Here is a 26072-nt window from a genome sequence, read left to right as displayed (position 1 = left end):
TCCCTGAGCAGCCTGCTCCAAGGCCTCACCACTCTTTCTGTGAAGAAATTTTCCCTAATATCCAGTCTGAATCTCCCATGGCACAACTTGACCCTATTTCCTCTCTCCTGTCGCTGGTCACCAGGGAGGAGAGGCCAACACCCGCCTCACCACAACCTCCTTTCAGATAGCTACAGAGAGCAATGAGGTCGCCCCTCAGCCTTCTCTTCTCCAGGCTGAACAGCCCCAGCTCCCTCAGCCTCTCCTCATAAGACCTGTTCTCCAGACCCCTTATCAGCCTGGTTGCCCTTCTCTGCACCCTCTCTGCACCTCCATGTCCTACCTATGCCATGGTGCCCAAAACTGCACCCAGTTCTTGAGGTGCAGCCTCACAAGGCTGAGCAGAGGGGCAGGATCACCTCCCTGTTCCTGCTGGTCACATTATTCCTGATGCAGGCCAGGATAGTGTTGGCCTTCTTGGTCACCTGGGCACCGTGCTGGCTCATGTTCATCTGGCTGTCAGTCAGCACCCCCAGGTCCCTCTCAGCTGCAGCCACCCCTCCCCAAGCCTGTAGTGCTGCCAGGCAGTGCAGCCTTGGCACTGTGAAATTCCTTTTGGGTACTTGGTATGCCTATAGCTGTTAAAAAGCAGTTCCTCGAACCACTTTTTAAAACTTACCTGTAGATTGTCTATTACCAGAGACACTCTGAAATGTAAGGCAGTATGCATGTGTATTAGTTAACCCTTTCTGCTTCTTGCTATGTTCTGTGGCAACTCACTTCCTTGTATTCCAGTACATGGATTAAATAGTCCATTAAACCAGGTGTTTACTTCTTTAAATTACTGCAGCATCTGGTTGTTAACTTGAGCATATTGAAAACCTCATTTGTTTTTCAAAATGGCACAGACAGCTTCTTAGTTCTTTGGGGTAAAAAATTCAGTGAAGTCAGGGGATCTTTTTGCAACATATTTGTTTCTTGTTCCAGTTAGAACATCCTTACAGCTTTCAGGAAAAGAACAAAACGAAATGTAACTGTGGGTATGCAACAAGCCCAGAGACAGTCATGCTTTAGCCAAAATAGCCTCATTCTCTGAACAGACCTTAGTTCAGCTGTTTCAAATGACATCATCACTGATCTCTTCTCTGTCATCCCTTGGCTTTTGTTATCCACCCTTATTTGCCTTTTAAGGTTCAGTGGGAACCTGTTTGTGGTATGCTTTTTAAGATACTGGCTTCATAATGCATGCAATGAGAAAACAAACTGCAAGTCTGTATGTTAACTTACTATGAACAGGGTGAGACTAATTTTTCACTACAAATTCTAACTCTGACTAGTAGCTGTATGCTACTAGGTATACTGCTCAAGTTAAAGAGCTTCCTATAGAAGCTGGATATTGCAAAGAGCACGAAGAGCTGATCCTTAGAAAGTCAGTTTTAAAAGACTCAAACAAAAGAATTGGTGCAATGAAATTACTTAATGTTTAGTTATAGCAGTTTCAGAAGTCAAATAAACCTGTATAAGTATCCAGAACATTACACTGCATATCTTAAACTCTAGCTCCAGCTCTCTGCAAGTATTGTGTATGCCAGACTGAAGCATCCCGCCTTTCTTCTCATAGTACCTGCAAATGTTGAACCTGTCTCACTGCTAGTAAGTCTGTCTACTGCTGTATATTTCCTGTCTTTAAAGAACCAGACATAAAATTACAGTACAGGAGTACAGATTGTTTGCTGTGCTGATTGGATCCTTACTCCTGTTGCTCAAAATCGAGGCTGTATCAGTGAAAAAACGAGATGTTTGATACCAGGAAGCAATTTTGTATTGGCAGTAGTCAATATTCAGCAGAATGTAAACAAGCATTCTATTAAAAAAAGTACAATTAAATCAGAATTTTAAAAGGCTGTTTAAAGATTTGTGAAGCCAGTTGTCAGTGGTAAGATTTTAAGTAATGTGAGAACAAGCACTTTACAGTATGTTAGTGCAAATGGAAAATATTTTGCAGTAGGGTTAAACAACTTTTCTCCCCCCATTTTTAGTCTTCGCATGGTTAAAGGCTATACTTGTAACTCAGCTCTTGAAGGTATAGCATATGAATAGAGTGGAAAATGTATAAGGAGTAACAGCAGTTGGAGGTATTAATGTAGGTTTCTTCTGTTATTGGCAGCATGGGGGAGCCTGATCAGAACTGCTGCTCAGCTTAACCTGTTTTACTTTGATCTTTGATGGTACTGGTCTGGTCATTGTAGTATTGTTTGGAAAATACGTTTTTCAGGAAGGAGATTTCTCTAAAAAAGGTTAGGGGAGGAGACATTTTATACTGACACCGTACAAAAAGCTAAAAGGAAATAGAGAAAAAAATCTATTCTTCTTTATGGGTTTTGGAAGTTACTGACTGTGCAAAATTGCGCTAGGGTGGTTTTGGTAAGACTCAGATTTTAAAAAATAATAATTATTAGTGAAATGCATTTCATAGAGTGTCATCTCTAAGGCAAGGTGAGTTCTAGTAAATGACTATGCTCAGTGCTTGTATTAGGTTTGAACAATAAAGAAAACAAAATGTTATTATGACCATCAAAAGACACAGTAAATCCTCTGTGAGGAGTACAATAGGCTGTTATAAAGTGTATTAGTTTCTTTACTGAACAGATCACATAGACACACCAAGAATGCTACTTTAAAGTTCTTTAGCATGTTAATGCAAGCAGTGCATTAGGGAACACTTCATCAAAAAAACAGTAAGACCTATACTATAAAGGGTATCACATCATATTTTCTTTCTGGCATGCAGTGTAGTAATGTGAATATGAATGTTAACTCTTATGCAGTAGGGAGACCAGCTTCAGAAGGCAAAAGGCAACATCTCACACCATAAGGTCAAAATGTCCCATATTGTTGTCCTGCTGCATACCGTCTTGCTGTTTATCTTTTCTAGTGTGTAGAGTGCATATTTCTGCAACAAATTGCAACAGTTTCATGGCACAGAAAATTTTCCTATTGCACAGCTGGGAGCCAAGAATAACTCCATAGCCTGCCCATCCTGGGTTGTCTTCCTAAATGGTTAAAACTGTTGAAGTCTACTGGTTCTGGAACTGAACGTCTTGTGAGGTTTTTTTCTGCACTTAGAGGCACTGCTGGAATCCACCTTCCCTGTTGGAAAGTAAGACTCAGGCTGAAGTTGCTCAGTGCTTGTGACATAGACTATTTATCATTGCATCATTTTTAAAATAATATTTTGTCACATTACACAGAGAAAAAAATTGAGCTGTTTATAAGATGATTACAGTGGACAATAGCTAGTTTGCCTTTCTTTCCTAATGCCAGTCACAGCATTTACTCTATAGGAGTCATTATTTTTGGACCATCCAAGGTGGGGTGAAGCCTGGGTGAAAGACAGTGATCAGTCAACAAAACATCCTTCTGTGAGAAGGTGATAAATAGGGGTACCACTCAGTGGCAGACTCTTTTCCATGCCCTCATTTCATATCACAAGGAGATAGACACACTATATTGGTGTTTATGCTGTGTAGGTATTCTCAGTAAGAAAACCCAAGAACTCATGGGACAAGACTGAAGATTAAACTCATATGTCTGTGTGTCTGTGTGTGCTTGCATATACACATGGATACATCTGTGTTCTTACATAGAAAAACCTACATGTGCATTTTCTTTTTTTGATATGAACCTTGGGGCTTGTTCTCACTGTAATGATAACTTGACTAATCTACATTTAGGTAGTTAGATTTAGATTGAATGAGTGATGTTGTGCTTCCAAGTAGTGGTATTTGAATAAGCAGAAGAGAAGTTCAGTCTTGTTTCATTACCAGCTCCACAGCTGCGTGTTTGTACACTGGCTTTAAGCCACACTTCACTTACAGACCAAGGCAAATCAAGACACCAAATTTTTCTTTGGAAATCTCTCTTCCATATACTATTTAATACTGTTCTTGCTGGAGGAAACAGGCAGAAAAGAGAAGGATTGTCAGAGGAATTATTACCATTCATCCAGCTTGTCCATTCTTAAGTTAAAAAAAAGAAAACTGAGGAAGAAAGGAAAATAAAACATTAAGTCTGCAATTTTTATTATATGAGTATGCCAAGTTCTGTCAAATAGAGAAGTAAATATTTGACAAGCCATGCCGTGTTTTGATCCACACACACAAAAAAAACCCAACATGGGAGAAAGTATGCAAGGGAATGCAGAAGGTGAAAGAGAAAGGCTCTTACTTAGAAACTGGAGGTGAATAATGTTGCTAAGAGGCCTGCAACATCCAGGTAACTGACAAGAAGAGAGGAAAAAGTAATGGATATGGAGAGAGACTGTTAAAAATGAGAGGGAGAGAAATGTGAAAAGAATTGAAGAGAAAACAGAAGGAGATGTGCAGAGCTACTAGTGGAAATACAGGGATGTTGTGTGAAGAGTCATGGAGGGCCATTATATGAAATGACATTGACTGGAAGAAGAGGATGATGGCACTGACATAATGTCATCCAGGATGACCCCACAGGCCTACAGGGCTCTGCACACCCACTGCACTTGCTCATGGGAGTGTTTTTCAGCTAGAGAGGACAAGCACTTTCTTATAAGTATGACAGCAGAACAGAGATGTCAGGAAATGTTCTCAGTTGGATGTGTTCACATTCTTTCAGCTTGAGTTGTCAGGTGCATTGTTTATACCTTCACTAGCAAATAGTATCAGAAGTGCTGGGCAAGGTGGCTCTGTGGGCCCAGTAAGTACTGGAAACTGATAGTTTTGTCTCAGCCTTCCTTGTTCAACCTTAAAAAATAAGTAGACATTTATCCCAATCTAACAAGGATTTAACAAGATCTGTGAAATGAAGTGTACTGCTTTTACAGTCACTTCTCTCATTATAGAGGTAGTGTTTTCTTACCTTTCTTGAAGATGAAAGAAGTATTTGCCAAAAGAAACCTGAAGAGAATAGTACTGAACCGATTTCTTCCAAATCAGTGAATATTCCAGTAGGTCCATGTTTTATTTCTTTCTTTGGTTTATTGGTAAAGACATTAAGAGTGCTTTTGCTCCTTAGTGCATTTTTTATTTCTTTGTTTTATTAGTAAAGACATAAAGAGTGCTTTTACTCATTTGAATATTTGAAACAGAAAATTGTTAGTGTATTTCCAGAAGAAAAAAAGATGTATTACTTCAGAAAAGAGACTAGAGAAACCACAGTAAGTGCACCATCTCACATGAAAGAAATAAAAAATTGTACTGTTGGAGCAGCAGTGTGCACCAAATGTAGAACAAAATATTTCTTTTGGTAAATTACGTTCCTGCCTGTAAGGTGGGTGATGTCATGTAATCTCAAATTTAGTCAAGTCAGATGATGCAGTGGTTATTGATGAGACTTCAGAAAACTTCCTTTTTATAAGGTTTTCTAGTTATACTACTGAGGTAAATCTTGATTATCAGCTGTTGTTTCACTGCAGCATTTCCAAGTTGTGCCTGAATTTCATAGTAGAGAAAGTATATAATATACATTTATCTTAGAATAAGTAAACTTAGAACAGTAATGTATGGTTTCTAGATACATAATTAATAATGTCTATTAAAATGACACTGAATATCTCAGCTGTTTTGCCCAGTTCCTGCTTTTGCTGGAAATAATAGTAAAACCCTTATCAGCCTCAGAGGTGATGGTTTGATAATGGTAGTGTAAATCAGCAGGGTAAGAGTTAAGTAAAAATCTATTTAGCAGAAATGTATGCAAGGACAGGACTGCTCTGTGATGAAAATGCTTAATCCAGCTGATATGGTTCTTAGTTCAATATTGACTTAAAAATTGAAGATACTAACAAAAGGAACTAGTTCTTAGGTGTTTTCTGGATGATTAGCTAGGAAGTCAGTTATTGCTATTTAGTTGTCATAAAAATATTTAAAAATTGCTTTTCTGCAACTCCTCAAGGTTTTTTACACCTTTTCCTGAATTTCAGCTCTCATTAGATCAGCTTTCACTGTGATTTTTTTCTGCATATTATAGTTCTGTGATTCTGTTAATACTGTTGTTAGAGGGTGTATAAACTTGTCTATAGTAATTTATTAATCTTCTCATTATACTAATAATGGTATTGTGATCTTTTTCAGTGTACCTTGAGGACAGTTTTGTAAAATCCGGTGTGTTCAACGTGTCAGAACTTGTGAGGGTGTCCAGAAGTAAGTTATTATTTGCATATAATAATTTCCAAAGCATCCTATAATTAAGTATAGGGTGTGGTTTTTTTTAAGTTTTTTTTTCTCTTGCTGATTTAAGATTCATAGGAAATGCCTATAACCATGCACAATTTTGCTATATTTGACCACAGTATTACAATTAATCTTGCTTATGTTTGTAAAAATATGAACAGAATTCTTCTTTTGTTTCTTCAATATTTAAAGATGGAATCACTTTGTTATGTGTTCCTCTGCACAGCTTAATAGACTGAAATGTCAATAAAATTACCATTTGTGACAAAACCTTCTATTTGTTAGGCTTGCGGCTTTTTAAGGTTGACCTACACATATTTCGAATTTGCTGGATCTCCTGATTTTCTTTTAGTTAATTTTTGAATTTGTAGCTCTTAAGAGAAAAATCATAGCATGGATAGAAAGGATTACTAAAATTTATTACATGTTTATTCCACAGGCTGTAAATTAATTTCTAATACCAAAAATAGAAATATATAAATGACAGGTGAAACTTTTATTGTGGAAAGAAAAGCCAACATGAATAAAATAAGTTCTGTTTTGGTGACATCTAAGAATTTGCTATAACAGTAAGGCATAAAATCAGTGCATACTTTCATTTGACACTGCTTTCTGAACAGTTCTTTTCTCTCTTTAGTATCAACACTATTGAAATATTTATCTTAAGACTCCATTAGGAAGTGAACAAAAATACTTGAAAGTTATAGTTAGAAGTGTTCCTAGTGGTGACATCAACATTATAACAACTGAATGGTCCAGGAATATCTTATTTTCTGATGAGATGAGGACAAAACCAGTGAGACACAAGTGTCCAAAACTGTCTGTCCAAATTTTGCGCATCCTGCAGGTCAGGATGTTTGAGGAATTTTAATTGACCTCTTGAGGCTGAAGAGGCATATGTAATTTCATTTGCTGTGGTCAGAAATTAATATTCAACAATAAAATTATGTTAAGTCATTCAGCAAAATGCTGAGCATTTTCATCCTGGAGTGTTAAGACTTACTCTTTTTTGTGCTTGCTTTTTCTGATTTGGGAGGTTGAGGATGTGTGAAGCACAGTTTTCTTTTAGTTGCCAGGTGGTTAAATATGTTTTAAAGGATAGGGCATTCAAATTAAAAAAGAATCAATGTTGTAGTTATGTTATGAATTTGTACCTTCAGCAGCTGTTACATATGGTATACTTCTAATAATAAGCTTTAAAGCATGTGGTTTCTGTGGGATTTCTTACCATGCATTTGTTTAACCTCAAGCCGCAACAGAGTTGTACTTTAACTGTCAGGAAAAATACAAACCTTTAGATACTTTACACAATATGCAATTATTCTTTTAAGTGCCAAAGGCAGTTAAAATGCACAATGTATAGACAGTGAACAAAGGCAAATACACCACAGTATGTAACATACAATTTATTCTTGAAATGCCGAGATAGACAGTACACAGACTGTAAGAAGGTGAAGATACCTCCGAGTGTGGGTCTTGGAGTGTACGTGTACATATGCAGAGCAGTACCTATGGCAGTGGGTGAAAGAAAAAGGAGGCAACAAAACATGCTGTCAGCGCAGAAGGCTATTATTAATACAAAAGAGTTAGCATTAAGGGAAAAGGAGTTTGTATGTCCCAAAGCTTTTTTTTTTTTTTTCCCAGTTATTTCACTTCTTTAATAATGTTAGCTGGCCCCATAATAAGGACACCTGCCACATTCGTAAAAGTATTGCTTTTATGCTGAGGTTTGTGTTACCTTTTTCATAGTGATGATTCCAGTTTATCTCTTATGCAACAAATATATTATGCCTGCATAGTTGCTAAGGGATTTCTAAGGTCTGAGGGAGATAATTCACTTTTTTTAGAGTATAAACATTGATAGAACTTGTCTGTGCTTGGCTTTTGCGAGAGACAGAAAATTAGATGCATGTAGTAACATCTTGATATTTTTCCCAGTGATTAAAATGAGAAGATAGCTAGAAAGATAGGAGATTATCTTTGACTTGTTATGGTGATGTGTTTTTCAGCACCCATTACCCAGGGAACTGGAGTGAACTTCCCAATTGGAGAGCTTCCAAGCCAGCCATATTACCATGATATGAATTCGGGTGTAAATCTACAGAGGTCATTGTCCTCTCCACCAAGCAGGTAAAAACTTGAAATAATTACTAATATGAAACCAGGTTTATTAGTGTGGGACAAACAATTAAAAAATACTGTCAAGACCAAACTATTTTATGAATTTCCTCTGATTTTGTATGTTACCATAGCCTATGTGCAGATATTTATGTTAAAAATCTTGTAATTTGAAGAGGTGCCATTATTATCTGTCATTGCTGTTGATGTTGCAGATGATAATACCTTCTCTCAAGGTTTTAAGTGCTCACTAAATCATCTTCCAAAAGAACAGCTATGCATCCCGAAGCTGCTACTGAATTGCAGAAGGGTCTAGCAGGTGGAAACCCACTGGCAGAGCTTGATGCCATGAGGTGGTTGCAGGCATAAGGCTGTCCTTGTGGGCTCCTACTCGGACCTCTGTCTTGAAAGATATGTTGGGACAGATGTTGTTTCCTGTGGAAAAGGCATTAGGACATCTAACCATGAAATCATAAGCACTATAGGACCTTTCATTGCCTCACATTTTTGCATCCCAGTGAGTCAGAAGTGACGGTATAGTGGGACAGGTTTTGTCAGGACTACTGGGGGGCTGGGATGGTCTTTCACCAGCACCTAGTGGTTCTGAGCGATTTTGCTCATATCCCCATATTTCATTCCATTGGGTTTTCAGTTTTGCAGTTCACCTAGTACATTTTAGAAATTTTCAAATAATAATAATAACAACAACAAAATAAAAACCACCAACACCATTAAAATCTTCATCCTTGTTTTCTTTGGCGGTCACTACAACAGCTTCAGTATATATTGTTATGAAGCAACTTGACTTCCCTCCTCTGTATTGAAATGCTGCCTTATTTTGTAAAGTGAGACTTGAAATATAGGCCTTTTGTAGTTTTTAATTAAATTAGTCTAGAATGACAAGTCTTTGTTTCAGGTTGGACCTCTTTGAAAAGCTTAGGATTTTGACCTTGTGAAATACAGTAACCAACATTTTTTCCTTATTAACACATTCAGAAAAGTTCCTTCTTTAACTTGACTTTATTAGTAATATTTTTCCATTGCATTGTTTTGCTTTCATGGTTTCTGTGTAGTGTTTAACACTCTCACGACACAACCTTTTGTTGGTAGGTTACAGGAGCTGGTTCTTGGTTGTTTGGCCAAATTCTGGTAGATTTTTATGTATTACTCATTCATGCCACCTCTGAAATATCAAATGATGAAAAATGCAACCACATACTTGCATTACATATTATTAAATTGCACTGTCTCTGTAAATTAATATAAGCTCTAATGTCCACTTTTTTTGTCTTTTGTGTGCCTGAATTACTTTCTATAGAAATATTTGTTGAAATCTGAACAGTTTATATATGACGACTAACTGCGTATCATACTCACTGCCAAATCTCACATTACTTCAACAGCAAAAGACCCAAAACGATCTCCATAGATGAAAATATGGAGCCAAGCCCGACAGGAGACTTCTATCCTTCTCCAAATTCACCAGCTGCAGGGAGCCGGACATGGCATGAAAGAGATCAAGGTGAGTAACATGGGACCATTTTACTTTGAAGGATATTCAAATATACAATAAATCTCTGCACCTGCCTTTCCATTATTGCAATAAAATGATGGCTTTTCATGAGAATCCGTATTTTTCTATCTGTTATGTGTATTTTCTGGTTTTGTGAATATAGTTAAAACCAATAGTGAAAAGGATAAGGTAGAAACAACCACATAATAATTTTTCCATCTAATGACTGCCTTATCTATTGTTTGAAAAGATGCGTGACAAGTGAGGTCCTTGATATTGTGTATGCTGTGATCATCCCAGCAGGATTTTGAGGACAATAGCTTCAAGTAAAAACCAAAAAATCTCAATACTATGGCTGAATTAACACTTGTTTACACAGTTTTTTTTACCACGATTTTTTTTTTTTTTTCTTTTTTTTCCCCCTGCTAAGTGTGCAAAGTAGCATGGAATTGATATTTAATTTAGTTGCCTTTTATTTTCACATTTTTGCTATAGTTGGTCTCCTTTTAATCTGCCTCTGTCTGCTCTCTGGTGAGTGTTCTCATCATCAAGCTGTTCGTCTCACACAATGTTTACTAGTTTTCTCTTCATCATTTATTTAGTACTTTTTGTTTCTCTTGGAGTTCCTGATATTTCCTTATTTTTAGCGGTTTGCAAGATTCACTGGTAAATTTAAAGAAAATAATCTTAGCCATGGCTTTGCATAACCAAATTTAAAGAAGAACAAAACCAGCAGTTCTGCCATGCAGAATCTTCCTCCTTCTGCAAAATATTTTGCTCTGTGACTGCTACCTGTTTTGCCATGACACTTTATTAAAATTTTTCATAAAAGACAGGATTGTACCTCAGCTAGTTTTTGTGCTTTTAAAATAAATTATTTTCTGCGGTCATGGGGGAACATGCATGTCGTTCTCTCTGAAGTGGTCTCCACATAGCCCCACTGGTGAAATGAAGTCCTTTTGTGCTGCTGAGTGAGCTGTGGGGGCTTCCAAGAGCAGCAGTGCTGCATGGACAGCTGAGCCTGAGTCCTACTGACAGACACTTTCACAGATAATCCCTGTAATTCCCTACTACCTAAATTTCTTTTTAACTCTTGAATTATTCTGCTTGCAAGGAACTGTGCTCTGTAAACACTGGATTTGTTCAGTTTTACCAGCCTTCTTTATGTAATATTTATCTGTAGTGAACAACATTATTGTTCAGATTGCTTGAGTTGATTTACAATGAAACTTTACTTTATGTCTATGCCATTGGTCATTCTGGACTGTAACAGCCTTTAACTCTCTCTTTAAACCACAGAATAAACCACAGAACTCTAAAATAGGAGAAAGGCAGAATGAAGGAGAGAACTTGAATCAGTGTATTTTATTTTTGCTTCCTGGAGTTTACATTCCTTCCTAAGTACCCTGTTCAGCAACACTGCTGGCCTAGTGAAATTTTACCAGATCCCTGTTTGAGACACTATGAGGAAATTTGATTTTTTGTCCTTAAGCTGTTCTTCCTTTCCTGAAGAGGGACAGTTAACACTACTGTCCAGTCTGAAAACCTCGAGAAATAAGCCTTTTGACCCTGACTGTTTAAGTTTGGGTCCAATAAGTTTCTGAGGTTTTCCAGCTGTTGCAGGGGCACTGTAAGGTGGTGACCACAATGCCTGTCCTTGGTATCTAGCCTTGCTGGGAAGGGATATGTAGGAGCTCCTGGAAAATTTGTTCGGCTGCTAGTTTGTTAGATGCTTTATATCATCTTTATACCAGCATGTGCCAATCTGCTTAAGGGAGGCTCTACAGAGGGGTTGATCGATAGGCTGAGGCCAATTATATGAGTTTCAGTAAGGCCAAATGCTGGGTCCTCCACTTGGGCCACATCAACCCCAGGCAGCGCTACAGGCTTGGGGAGGAGTGGCTGCAGAGCTGCTCAGCAGAGGGACCTGGGGGTGCTGACTGACAGCCAGATGAACATGAGCCAGCAGGGTGCCCAGGTGGCCAAGAAGGCCAACATCATCCTGGCCTGCACCAGGAATAGTGTGACCAGCAGGAACAGGGAGGTGATCCTGCCCCTCTGCTCAGCCTTGTGAGGCTGCACCTCAAGCACTGGGTGGAGTTTTGGGCAGCACGGCATAGGTAGGACATGGAGGTGCAGAGAGGGTGCAGAGAAGGGCAACCAGGCTGATAAGGGGTCTGGAGAACAGGTCTTATGAGGAGAGGTTGAAGGAGCTGGGGCTGTTCAGCCTGGAGAAGAAGAGGCTGAGGGGCGACCTCATTGCTCTCTGCAACTATCTGAAAGGAGGTTGTGGTGAGGCGGGTGTTGGCCTCTCCTCCCTGGTGACCAGCGACAGGAGAGAGGAAATAGGGTCAAGTTGTGCCATGGGAGATTCAGACTGGATATTAGGAAAAATTTCTTCACAGAAAGAGTGGTGAGGCCTTGGAGCAGGCTGCTCAGGGAGGTGGTGGAGGCACCATCCCTGGAGGAGTTAAAAACCAGGCAGACGTGGTGTTCTGGGAGGTGGATGAGTGGTGAGGGGTTGTAGAATGGACAGTTGGACTTGATCTTGAAGGTCTTTTCCAACCTTAATAGTTCTATGTTTCTATGTGTCTCTGCAATGTTCTTGACACAGGTCTTACCAGAATATGATATTTGTGAAAACCTGTATTCCTTATGCCTGCAATCACAAAGATAATAGAAATAAAACTTTGGAGTTGTTTTCTATGCCAGAGAGTTCATTGCTCCTACTTCCATCTCACATGGAGATCTGTGTGACATATGAGGTTAAACATAAATGAAAGGTAAAGAAGGGGATGCTCATTTATTCCCAACAGGCAGTGCTTTTCCAGGCAGTCTCCAAAGGTCATCAGCAACAGAAGTGTAAATCATTCCACAGTACCCACAGGTGACAATATGCAGAGCTATAATCATTATGGGTAACTAGCTTCTCTTTTCACTCTGATGCAATTTTGACTTTTCTAAGAGAAACAAAATCAGAAATAGGGTTGTTAATAAGATATAGCATTACTGATTTTAGTTTCATTGTCTCTGTTTTTAACCTGACAGAACAGAGTTTCTGTCTTCTGACCTGAAATAGATCTAGCTTAGATCATCTGCATAGAGAAGTGTAATGTATTTTCATAGTAATAGAAATGACATAGATTTGAAAGATTGTTTTATCATGAAGGCTTTTAATACCCTTTTTTAGCTACATTGGTAAAGTAGCAGAAATGAAAAGAGAGTGGTAGTTTGGAACTGGAGTTAATCAAAATAAGACTATGATGGCTGAAACAGGTTGGAATAAAATAGTTCAGAGTTTCATAGGTGTCTACAGGTTACCTAGCCATTTTGATAGAGAAAGTGGGGCATAGATTAATGGGTGACACAGAAATATAATGACATTAAAAATGTGACAGATTAAAACTTGCAGTAGGGTGGAACAGGTTACATTAACCTTTTATTGCTGTGAAAAAGAAATAGGGAAGATTCTGTAGTTTATGCTATTCTTTTTCTATGTTAAAATGCTTAAAATATTACTCTATTTGCATGATTATTTTTTTTAAAACAGGTGTGAGATCTTCCTGCAGATCAAATAGGCAGGTATAAATGCAAAGATTTCTTCCAAACCTTCTCTCTACCATTAGACTTCCAAGTAACTAATCATCCTTCAAAAATCCCAGAGCCTAAGAAAGTGAAAAACCCATCTCTAAGAATGGTGTATGACAGAAATAGAGCCCTAGCATGACAGCTGGGAGTTAAATTTCTGTGTCTGCTGTCAGATCTTATGCAAGTTATTTGTTCTTTCTTGTACCTTGCTTTTTCCAATTGGATATCTTGGTAGCTCAATGTCTGTATCATGTCTTACATGCATTTCTACCAATTGGAAATATATATACATCTAAAAAGTAGTTTGCTGTAAATCTCTTTCAGTCTTCCTTTTTCCATGTTGCTGTTATGGAATTCTTTACGTTTTAATATTAAATAAATTGGGAGTTACTGCAGTATTATGCATGAGTGAATATGCTGAGTTTCTTAGAAATTCTGAGGAGGATAAAATTTTGTACAGTGAAAAAAAAAAAAAAAGTCACCCTCCACATTTGGAAGAGTCAGTTACTACAAATGTAACAAAACTGATGACCAAAGCCGTGGATAATAAATACTTCAGATCTAATAGGCTAAGAACTGCTGGTGAACATCTTGATTTATTAAATAGTAAATAAATCAGATGCTTTTTCCTTAATTTACAATGAAACAGGATAATCAGAAGGGAGCACAGTGTGTGCATATATGTCTTCCTTTCTAAAAGTTAGCTTGGCAAAGTGCATTAACATAACTGCAGAAAATTTCACTATTTGTCCTTGAGGTCGGTTTTACTATTATAGTGTTATTACACTGTATTTGTTGTAAATAAACAAACAGGGGTTATCACCAATGCACAGTGGTCATGATCAAAGTGGAGAGATTCATGTGGATTTCTGTAGTAGTCAGCTGCCTGGAAATACTGAATGTCAACATACAATGGAGTGAATTTTAACTTTACAGTTTCTTCATCATATTCACTCTCTTACACCTCACCCACCTCTACCAACAGTCAAGAGCTAGGATTCCATCATACCATTAAATCTGAAACAGCTGGACCTCCTTCACCCATTGATTGGCCAGCGGGTGTTGGACCTTCCACTTCCCAGGTTCCGACCCCCTTTGTTGGATGCCCCTCTTCTGGACATCTGTCCCCTTTTGCTTTCTCCCCACCCACTGGACACTCCTTCCCCACTGGGGTCCTTCCCAACGGCTCTTTCCTTCTTGGGCCTTCTTCTCATGGACTGTCAAAGATGGACATTCTCATTCTGAAGTGAGGGGACTAAAAGAGGAAGTAGTTAATGTGGTCCAGGAGTTGAGAACGGTAACAGACCACCTTGGATTTTTGGTGACCTGTCTTGGACACAGTTCAGGATATTTTCCAGCTCCTTCTGAACATTAATGCTTTAGAAACTCACAGTCTCCATCTAACAGATTCATTCATCTTGCAAAGGTTTGTCTTGATGAGTATCTGTTAAATGCATTTCTGTGTTTCTGAGTCAGTCTTCTCAAAATCCTTGTATGTCAAATAATGTTTAAAAGCAATTTATACTTTGTTCTATTATATCTTCCTTTGTATTTTTAATATTTCTAAATATTCTTGAATCAATGTATATACACAGATACCTTTAATACATGTATATATACCCACCCCTGCATAGCTTTTGGGTCTATCTTAATTTTCTGTGTTTTTAGCAAGTTTAACGTGTGCAAAGTAGAAAAATTCTGCCACTTAGTAAGTTTTAATAACTTCACACTCATACTTTTCAGAGTATTTCTTGAGAAATTTCTTAGCCATTGCTTCTCTTAGCCTGGGGGTTACTATGATGCTGAAAGTGGTATCATGGTAATAACAGCATTAGCAAGGAAGACTTATCTGGAAGACCATGAGTAGGGTTCCCCTCTTTCTTTCTGATGTCAGAATGAGATGCTGGTAGTGTTCAATGGTTGGGTATTATGTTTAGTCATTAAAAATAAGTGGTTCTGCCATAATAGTTAAAAGCAGTAGGGAACTGATTTGCTTTTGTTTACCATAGTGGCAATTTTACAAGAAAAACTACTGGTATGTAAAATAAACTTCACTTTCATAAAGATGAAAAGTGCTTTCTTATTGTTAGAGCTTGAAAGCCATAGTATATAGAAAAACAGGTGAAGAAGCTTTCAAATGCATGTTTAATTCAAGTGGCAGAGAAAGAGGAAAATATCCATTAAAAGAGCAGCAAAAACGTTATCTTAAAATGAGTGAAGTTGCTTGCACATCCAGAAAATTTACATCCTCCATTATTGGGAGAGAATTAAGTTTACACTCTCTCAAAAAAAAAGCCACAGAGATTGTATCTATTTTTCTGTGTTGAGAATGACTTTAGACCAATTTGCAACCTGTTGATATGTATCTTCAGATATTCAGAGTACTAGACGAGGAAGTTTCTACTCTGTGGAGGGACCTGACTTTTCCTTCAGCCCATGTGCACTTCAGTTTGTGAATTAATGAATGAAGAGTAAAAAAATGTTTAGAAATACAGACAAAAAGACAAACATAGTAGGAAATACAGTAGGAAGCATACAAAAATATTTGCTTTTTTCATTCCTTGAAACGGCTGTTATTTGCTCAATAAAGTCACTATAAAAAAATCTCATTATAGGTTCTTTGTCATTTATTTTTACTAGTATATTTTGGCAAGGCCTATTAATATTTTCCATGTGCAATTAGTGTGTTGATAGCACTCAGGGTTAGAATATGCATCTCCCATATACATCAGTGAAAGATTTAAGTGCAAAAGGATATTTTTCTTGTATGCATAACACTTACTCTGTGATGAGGTATACTAAGGTAGTGTTCTGTTACTTTGATGGTGACACTAGACATCCTTTGATTGAAATTAGTTACAAAATGCGTGTCTTCTTATAGGATTTGGCCCAGGGGCTATTATGTGTAGTTGTTCTATTCCAGTGTTGCTAAATAAGAGATTTGATTAGTTGCCTTTTTTTTTTTTTTTAACTGATCGGCTTCTATTAGAAATTTTAGGTTAAATATTATTCTGTATGTCCTAACCTATGTGATGCAGAACATCTTCAGTTACTAATAAAACAGGTATTTGTTAACTCATGAGTCACCAGGGTCTGCACTGACATTCTTTTTCCAGTTATGGTACATCCATGAAATGAAAAAAAAATTATTTAGCCACATATTGTAATTTGTGCATGGATACATTTGAAAAGGTTCTTAGTTTCATTTTTTTTATTGCTTTCATATAAACTGTATCAAAATCAATCAAAGTAGTATGTTTCACTGTGAGGTAATGATTTTATTTCAGTTAAAAAAAACATTCCCCAGATGGATCTACAATTAAATTGATATAGCACAACTGTTAAACCATCCTAAACTATTATGGGTATAGACTATAATAGTAATAAAAAGGAGACTGCATAATCTAAATGCTTCTAAATCAACATCTTCTCTTACATTGTTATGTCTCAAATGCCTCTTTAATCTTATTGCTTTAGAATTTGGGACTACTTTTCTGACTTTTGCAGCTAAGGTTACAATATTGATTTCATTTGATAGCCAAGTTTGTTGGATTCACAGCATTAATGGGATGTTATAGCTGTGTATTTTTCCTTAGAGTTTGGATGACTTTTTCCAGGATAATTTAATAAATGACTAAAATGTTCTCTAAGGTCTTTATATTTTGTTTGGCTTTTTAATTAGACTTCCTCACAATCTCCCATAATGTTCTTCTATCACAGCAATCTACTGGAATCACATCTCTTATCAATGATTCATAGAGGATTAAATGGCTCAGTCTGCTTCTGAAATGTAAAGTTAAAAGAAAAAAGTAGTTGAGTACCTAAACTACACTGTAACTGCTTAAGGGTTATTTATGGCAGTGCAGGTTACTTGGAGCCTTATGTGGGTTTGTTAATGACAGTATACAGATTTGTTGCAGTACATTCTTTGTGGCAGCAACTTCCCATTTTTGGTCTCATGTTTTTTATCTCTGTTTCCAAAATCAGCCTCATTACTAGCAGGGCCTGCTCGAGATTTAACAGGTAGCTCCCCCTCTGGAGTGAGTTACTCAGAATTCCTTCCCGTTCGACATCTAATGAGCTGTGCTGGCTCTGTGGTTGGATAAACAAGTCTGAAGATGTGGGAATAAGTGAGGCAGGAGAGACTGCAGAGGCAGCAGCTTGCACTCCACCCCTGGCCCCCTGGGTCACTGTGGAGCTGGTGGAGACATCTTCACCTCCCTCCAAAAGCAGGAGCCCAGATCGCCATGGTCTCTGTGGTGGCACCTCTGCTTTGGAGGTCTCACAGACAGGCCATGCTTTTGTTATGAGACGTATAGAATGAATAAGGCTGACCAGTTTTATGCCTGCAGATCAATGCATTGGGGGGGGGTGGGGGGTGGGGGAAAGTGTTATTTTTTCCCCCTCACAAGAAACAGAACAGGTATGATAACACAGTCATTTTCATTGTGAATCTTGCATAGGAGGTTTACTGTTACTTTCTGATGAGCCATGGAAAGGTGGGTATGAAGGATGAGAATGAAGAATGGCTGCCCACTCTCAGGACAGCATGCCATATTTGCAGCCTAATCTTTGTGAGAATAGATGTACTTCTAAATAGGAATCTCTACAGTGTGACAGGTGATTACTTATATGTCATATGACATTGTCAAACAGCTGCTACAGGGTTAGGTCCTTATGTCCCATCCTGCTGGTAAACATTTTTTTAAATTACTTTGGGATGTGAATGTTTTTTGATGTGTCCATATCCAAGATTAATTCTCTACTTTGACTACCGTATCTTTCATCTTCTCCTGTTTTACTTAAAAGAAAAAAAAAGAAAAAGAAAAAAAAGCAAAAAGCTAATTTTAGGAAACGTGTGTGCAGCTTTACTGGTTGCCCTCCTAAATAACCATGCACTAGAATTACACTTTTCAAAAGGTAGTGTATATAATTTTAACAGGAACCATACCAAGTTGGTTTGCTTTCTGTATAATCAGTAATGCAACAAAGAAAATTCTTTGTCCAGCTTTATACAGTGAATCACATACCAGCAAAAAACATCTTACAACTTGTTTGTATAGACACTCATCTGAGTTTTCCACCTCCCCCATCCTCAGTATGCTGAGAGATACAAGCACAGGTACATGCAACCATTCTATCTTTTGTCAAAACCCCTTTCTATGGAGGAAAATTAAGGTTAACACATCCCACAGAATGTCATTGTTGGCAATGGAGTACAGTATTCTGCAAGGTTTTATGTGGGTAAGGATAGAATAATGACATGTTCGCTTCATCCAGATTTTCTGACTATCATTTTTCAGTTGTCTTCTCTTATGTATATTAGTACTTAACTGAGCAGTCAAAAATAAAATATGTAATTTATTAGAAAAGATTAATAGAGTATGAAAAAGGAAATTATCCAGTTACTAATGTAAGAAATTTACTCTTGCCTTAGCTCTTCTGAATTTCACTATCATGGTGTTTTCTTTGCTAGCTTGCAGTACTGAAAATGGCACTGGAAGAAATTCTAGTCTAGTTCTTCTTAGGTTTTTCCCCAAAATTCACTAAAGATTCAGTACATTTCAATACATCGAAATGGTTTTCTTTGTTGTGAAATGGCAAACCAGCACAACAATGTTTGATTAGCTTTGGGCCTTGTTCCTGATAGGAAAAGCAGTGTCACAGTCTGATAGACGGGGTTGTGCAACACTGGAGGTGTGCCTGTGAAAATAACATCAGTGCTGAGTGGGCTGATTTGAAGATAGGAGGTTATCAAATCTTTGCACACTGAAATAATCTACTCTAGCATAAAATTTTCATATGTAAAATTACTTTCTGCACTTGATGTAGAAACAAAAATAAAACCGAGATCAGGTTTTTACATGTGAAGAGAGCAGATCTCTTCAAGCCTGAACACTGTCTGCTCCTAAAGTTCTGAATATTCTCAGCTGCTAAGCAACATGCATGTATATCTTGAATGCAAGACCTCTGTGTCTCTCAAAAGCAAGAAGAAGCCTTCATGCTGAGAATTGCCATATGTGTCTCAGAAGGTCACAGAATTGATAATGGTTGAGTTTTGTTTGTTTGTTTTGTTGATTTTGCACTCAAGAAAATGCTGATTATCAGAACTGAGCTCTTCATGGACATAAATTTTTAGGAGGGCTTCTCTTTGGTCCAAGATAAAACTTTCAGTGAGGGGGAATGAGACACTAGCAAGCCAATGATTAGGGCATAGATTTGCATGATGAGAGAGCTAGATGCAAAGCCTATTCTCCACCTGATACTGAACAGGAATTCTAGAAAGTTCCTTTGTTTCAGGCAGCAATGTTCTCAGACACCAAGCTGTTCTGGCATGTCTGCCTTTCTCTTCTATATTTTCAAAAGAATATGTCACCGATCCTTTTCTGTGAAGGAGTGAAATAAGTTTAAATGTCTTGGTTTTTAGGATTATTGGTTTCCATCCAGCCCCAGCCAGTCATTAGGACAGATACAACAAAGACATCTTTTTACAAACAAGGGGTGTTTTAGAGTCCTTCAGCCATCAATATTCAGTGTTAGGTACCTTATTAAGACCTGCAGTTGAGACATATAGAATGCTTGCATCATTAAAGGAAACCAGACTGAGTATATCTGAAAACTGGTGATGCTGGCTCTGCCTGTGCAGAGTGGCTCTGCTTGTTCTTCTCAAGCATGAATGTAAAGCAAAACTGATTCTCCTGAGCACAGTGGGATTTGAAATGATTTGTCTTCATTATGCAGCTATTCAATGTGAGCTTAAAATTTTACTTAAGTGTTCACCCAAGTCTTCACACTTAAGCTTCACACAAGCGTACCTACCAGTTGTAGTGAAGGCAATGGAAACTGAGGCCAGCTGGATGTTTGTAGTATATCTTGCCACCAGAAATTATCTGAGGTACTGTCTGTGGAAGAAGAGTAGTTCATTTAAAACTGTGCCAGGAAGGGATGCCTCTTCTAGCTTGCCAGTGGTGCTATGAACTCTGTAGCTTCCATGCTTTCATGATGTTTATATATACAGTAAGTTGAACGTTGTTTTATCTGGCTTTCTCTGGAGGTGATGCTACACTAAGGAGCTGTAAATGAATCTTCACAGATTATTGTCTGCCGGAGTACACCTTGCAAAAAAAGACTTGTGAAACTAAGCATTAGAAAGTATATTAATAAGAAGAGTTGAAGAATAACCTGGATTAAAAGATAGTTAATATTGGGTAATTATTTCTTCTTGCTCTCGTCATGAACAAGAAAAAGGTGGTGAGCAAGAAAGCAGATGAAGTGTCCAGAAACAGGCAGGTGGATGTTTGAAATGGCCTTGGGTCACTGCTCAATTCCATCCTAATTCTCCTAAAAGGCAGCTTGCCGATTGATGTGCTAAGGTGAAATTAGTCCAGGGACCTGCCTGGGTGACAAGCTGTTTCAAACTGAGGAAGAGGGTCTTTGCTTTGATGAGGAAATTACCAAAACTCATGTCTCATTAGTGTTTCCTGAGGTTCTTTGGAAGTGAACAACCATTTAATTAAAGGCTGGCGTAAACATGTTTCTGCACACTTTCCCTGCAGCATTTTATCACATTAGAATTGATCAAAATTGTTGCCTTGGGCTGTCTTGAACAGCTATACATCTGGAGCACCATTTGTGCAAGCTGCTGCTTAACAGGCTACATACGCTACGCTTCACAGCAGCTTTTCTGCCTTTCTGTGTAGACAGATTTACCTTGTTGGGACATGAGATGATCTAACAATTTTGTTTGCTTTAGCCCTTTTTTCTTTGGTGTAAATGCTTTAAAATGTGTAACATGACACCCGTTTGGGTGCATACATACTGTATCTCCAGAGTAATAACAGAATACATGCAAGAGTGATTTGGAACAGCACTCAGAATTTGGGAAAAAAAAAAAAAAAAAAAAGAAAACGCAAAAGCCGATTTTTCACATTAGAAAAAAATTCTCAGTGGTACAGGACACAGCGTCTGATTAATAATGATCTTTTGATAACTTTGTCCAAGTGCTTTTGGCATCCTTCCACTTTCCATCTGTACTTAACATGTTTTTCAAAAGTCTAAAAATAAATCACACTTGAACTTGTTTTATTTTCATTTGCAAAGTAATAAGGATTGGAATCTCATTCCTGACACTTTGAAACAGAAGTAAGAGCAAGTGGCCTGTTTTTATGACCTCTGTCATTAATTATGTAATTATCACTATATAGCTAAGCTCTAGGTAGATACTAGACTGTATCTCATGATGTGGAAAAAAAAGATAAGTTTAAAACTGAGACAAATATGTGTTTTCTATTATGTAGAAGCTGCTACTAAAATCATACGAAGTTTCCCTGTCACTTGTAGTAACTCTACTTTATTTAAGGGCACTTTCTTATAAGTGACATTAAAGACAGTGAAACTGATTTGCATTTTTCCGCCTTACTTTATGTTTCTGTAACGGGTAACACTCCAAACAAATGTAACTTCTGTGTTTTCCTATTCAAGCTTTAAGCCTCCTGTCTTGGTCAAGGAGGAGACGTCTGCAGCCTTTCTTCTTAACCTATACAAATAGTTATTGTTCTGTCTCCCCTGTCGGCTACATCTGTTGTTCGGCAGTGGCAGGAGCATGAATGCTGCCTTATGATGGCCGGACACACACGGGGAGAGCCGTGGGGGCTGCGGGGGACATGCGGGGGGAGAGGGAAGAAGGGCTCTCTGAACTGCTGCTCAGTGTGAGGTGCCTTGTTTTAACAAAGAAGCTGCTGCCTGAACTACAGTCACTATTCTTTGCAGTTGCTTATGTTATGGATAACAAAAGGACTTCTGAAAGTACTTGGTAGTGGTGTGCTGTGCAGTGTACCCTAGAGTTGCTGTTTTGGTGGGTAATTAGTGTTTTTATGGCAGTGCTGCATTTTCTGTTTCTGACTGCCAGTCGCATTTATCTTGCTGACGAAAGCGTCTTCTGTACGAGAAGTTCATTGCGTTTGATTTTTAATTTGTGCTGGTTTATACGTGCTAATTAGAATTTTTACTTCTCCAAAGTAGGATTAGAAGTAAGTTACACCTTTAAAAAGGAAATTCTAGTGTTATCATAGTAAACAGTCTCCTTTTCAAACTAGTGATGCCGCTGGGAGGTTAATGGATACTCGGGTAATGTTGCACTTCACATAGCATACTTCTGAGCAACTAAAATATTTTGGTTTTGAAAAACACAGCAACTTTTGCTTGTTTAGTGAAGTAACAGTCACTAACCAAATTAAATCTCTCTTGCATTCCAAAAATAAGAGCTGCTGATACATGCAGAGCTTCAGGAGATAGGCAACTCTTTCTTTCATGAGTTCTTTTGTTGAATATGAGCTTTACATAAGGAAAAGATTTTCCACTTCTAGCCCATGGTTTATTTTTTCCCTAGGAAAATTTAAGTGCAGTTCATTTGATTTGAAGTAAAATTAATCTGTTTGTGTGTTTTCTCTTTTATGATATCCTATACGTGGTAGAGTCAACAAGACTGGTCATGGATAAATTCTGTGATAACTACTGGTGACCCAAATGTTGTGGTAGGAGGCTGTGTCTACAAGCTTTGAGGCTCCCATATCTTTTTTTCACAGACATTGCAGACAGAGATTGGGTATACACAGAACCAGATTGTAAATGTGATTAATTTTGTCCCGTGCCTTTATGATACCCTACAGCTGTTGTGGAGGTGTGAGAATTTTGTTCCCCTGGTGGAATTTGGGCCTTATATGAAGACACTAGGGCTACCACTGAGCAGAAAATAAGACCTAATGATATTTGAAAATTATTCCAGAATTAGTGTGCCCTTTTACCATGGCTTGCCTTTAAAAAAATAATTCTCTGTAATTCTAAAAATAATTTTTTAGCTTACAGAATGTATGTAACAAAGCTAACTATTTGCTTATTCATTCAGAGGAACAGAATACTCCTCCATTTTCTTCCTCAACAACAATATATTTACTAAATTTTTCTAAGAAAGCTAGAAGTGGTCCTGTCAGCATTCAGTATTTTTGATAACACTGTAACATTGCAACAGATCACTATAATAAAAAGCATACAGTAACTTTTGTCATATCTGCTAAAACTGAGTGAGTGCTGAATTGCTGTGTTGTAAAGCAGTTCCACTCTCTTGCTGAATGTTTCGCTGAAATCAGCAGACTGAGTAATCAGGACCAAGGGAGAACAGAGGAGTTACAGAAGGATGGTGCAGGGACATTGTCAGAGTCTGCTCTGTGCCTGGTGCCAGTGCCTGTGCAGAGCTTGACAGCAGTATGAGGCAGAGCAGACAAGTGGTGTCTCAGTTTGATGGGTCCTGCTCTAAGCACAGCTTTCAGGGTGAAAACCCACTCTTAAACTCCAGCCAGTTGTTCAGAAAACACTGGTTCAATCTGGTCTCAATAAGGCACTCACATTTTGCAGGCTAGTCTTTGACTTATAAGTTGATCGTGAGTCCCCCAGAATAGCATAGTGCAGTGTGCTAGCATTAGAAGTGCCAGAATCTCTTTAAGGGCTAGCATGGTCCATACATGAAAGTCAGCTGCAACATGGCCACGGTCCAGTGAAGTACTTAAGAAATAACCTTTGTTTTAAACATGAGTTAGCCACATTGATTTGAAATGCAGCCAACTTATGATATTTAGATGTGTCCTAGAAAAATATTGTAGTTAACTTTGAAGTAATTTGGTGCAAAATCCAACAAATGTTGTCTAGCTAATTTAAACTTTCAGAAATAATCCAGTATTTTTGCTTTATGCAATGTCAGTAACCTTACATGGTAGAAATCATACATTTGTCCCTACTAGTGTGTTATCTTCACACCATCAGCTCTAAATAGAAGTTTTTGTTGATAGGGAAGCTGGAAGGAAAAGGTGGGAAGGCCTTACTTGATACATGGAAAATATGAGTATCTAAAGTATCCTTTAGTCTTGGGGAGGTTACATTGTTTCACTATGGTTCTGGGAAGGGCAAGGGATGGGTTTTGAAATAACAAAATAGGAAATACCATAAATGGCATGTGTATGGCAGTTACCCATCACACCTGAGTGTAGGTGTTCTACTAAAAAATGTAATAAAGATTATGTTGCTATTGAAGGAGCAGATGATTTGGTGATGTTTGGGGGAGCTGAGAAGTAATTTAGGGAGGTTCTGAAGACATTAATTTCTTCACTGTTTGGCTTGTCTGGTATGAAAGGAATGTAGTTTCTTCTTTTGGAGGATAAAGACAAGTTAGGGAATTATTATTCATTCTCAAGTTTGAAAATGATAGTTTAAAATTAGTTTATCGATCATGAGAGAGTTGGGTCACCAAACAATATTTATGAAAGAACATTAAATATATACAAAATGATGTGTCCTGAGCCAAGCATCTAAGGTAATGCCACTGTTCCGTTGTTTTTCTATTGCAGATATGTCTTCTCCTACAATGAAGAAACCTGAAAAGCCTTTGTTTAGTCCTACTTCTCCCCAGGATTCTTCACCAAGATTGAGCACTTTTCCCCAGCATCACCACCCAGGAATCCCAGGAGTTGCACACAGTGGTGAGGGTTATGGAGGAGGAAGAAATACCTCCCTAATAATTTGGTCTGTTCCCCTTTCCTACAATCAGATTGTGATGCATAATAGCAGAATTCCTTAGAGACCTAAGCCCATTTATAGTACTGATGGGAAGAGAAATGGAAGAGGCTGAGGTGTCCTTACAGGAATGCTCATTAAACTCAGTTCAGGTAGTCTGGCTGCTGTAAGCCTTTGGAATGGATCTAGGATTAATCAGTGAATAAAACAATTTGTAAACTGCATGAAGAAACTGTCAGAAAAAAATTTCTCCCTCTCTTTCCTCCTTCCACATGCATCCTTTTTTATTATTGTTGCAATAACTATGTTGTATTTTAATACCAGAATAGGTAAGATTTAATACACAAGAGAAGTCACAACCATTGTCACTTTGTGACATAGTGAAATACATACCATGGGTTCTTTTGAATGCTCTATCTAAAGAGGTAGAGTCCTGCTAAATATTTTTCAACATCTGTTTTCTGAAATCTGTGGTAAATCCATAGTAAAATTTCTCATAAAGTGTGAAGGAGACACCTGAAATGTGGTGGAATGCATGGTATCTTGAGGGTTTATCAGGAATGACAGGGAAATTCCAGCATCATGGTCTGTTTAATTTTACAGGTTAGCGTGACCCTGATTTTTCATATGAGAACACAGTCCTCAGAAGTTTTCCCTCAGCAGCTCATCCTGTCTCCATATAAATTGCATATAATGAGATTAATTTATTCGGCAGAGATGAGTGACTAGAGAAGTAAAACAGATTTGAGGACTTTTTCTTCTTTTCATTTCTTCTTTAACATGCAGCTGTGCTATGACAATTCGCTGTTTTGTGATTTCTCCACGTTTTCAAGTTCCTCCCTAGAATTTCATGTGTAAGGACTATTTTCCCCTTAACGTCCACTTATTTCGTATTATGAAAGTGAGCCTGGATTCATTCTGATCTCTGTAAGGTTTCCACTATCAGCAAATACTGCAGCACCTCAGAGATGATGGATGAAATGGAAGGGATAGATTTCTGGACACTTGTGTTGGTTTTGCACAACTCCCACATGTCAGAGCAGTAACTAATGTTTTATGATTAAACTGAACTAGTTGGGCTCTGATTAAAATAAGCCTGTCACAAAAGA

General features: G+C 37.9%; 1 protein-coding gene across 4 annotated transcripts in view; it reads left to right on the top strand.

Annotated features, from left to right (window-relative positions):
• Positions 1-26072, top strand: part of NFIB (nuclear factor I/B) — a 174165-nt gene that overhangs the window by 111405 nt on the left and 36688 nt on the right. For all 4 annotated transcript variants that reach the window (XM_010001923.1, XM_010001922.1, XM_010001921.1 and 1 more), the window contains exons 4-7: positions 6084-6152; positions 8192-8312; positions 9704-9822; positions 24798-24929. In XM_010001923.1, the coding sequence (XP_010000225.1) occupies positions 6084-6152; positions 8192-8312; positions 9704-9822; positions 24798-24929 (441 nt within the window). The remainder of the gene's footprint in view (positions 1-6083; positions 6153-8191; positions 8313-9703; positions 9823-24797; positions 24930-26072) is intronic.

Source organism: Chaetura pelagica, unplaced genomic scaffold (genome assembly GCF_000747805.2).
Source record: "Chaetura pelagica isolate M959 unplaced genomic scaffold, ChaPel_1.0 scaffold345, whole genome shotgun sequence".
In the NCBI taxonomy this organism is placed as follows: domain Eukaryota; kingdom Metazoa; phylum Chordata; class Aves; order Apodiformes; family Apodidae; genus Chaetura; species Chaetura pelagica.
Note: the sequence above shows the minus strand (reverse complement) of the source record. Positions and strands in the feature narration are given on the sequence as shown.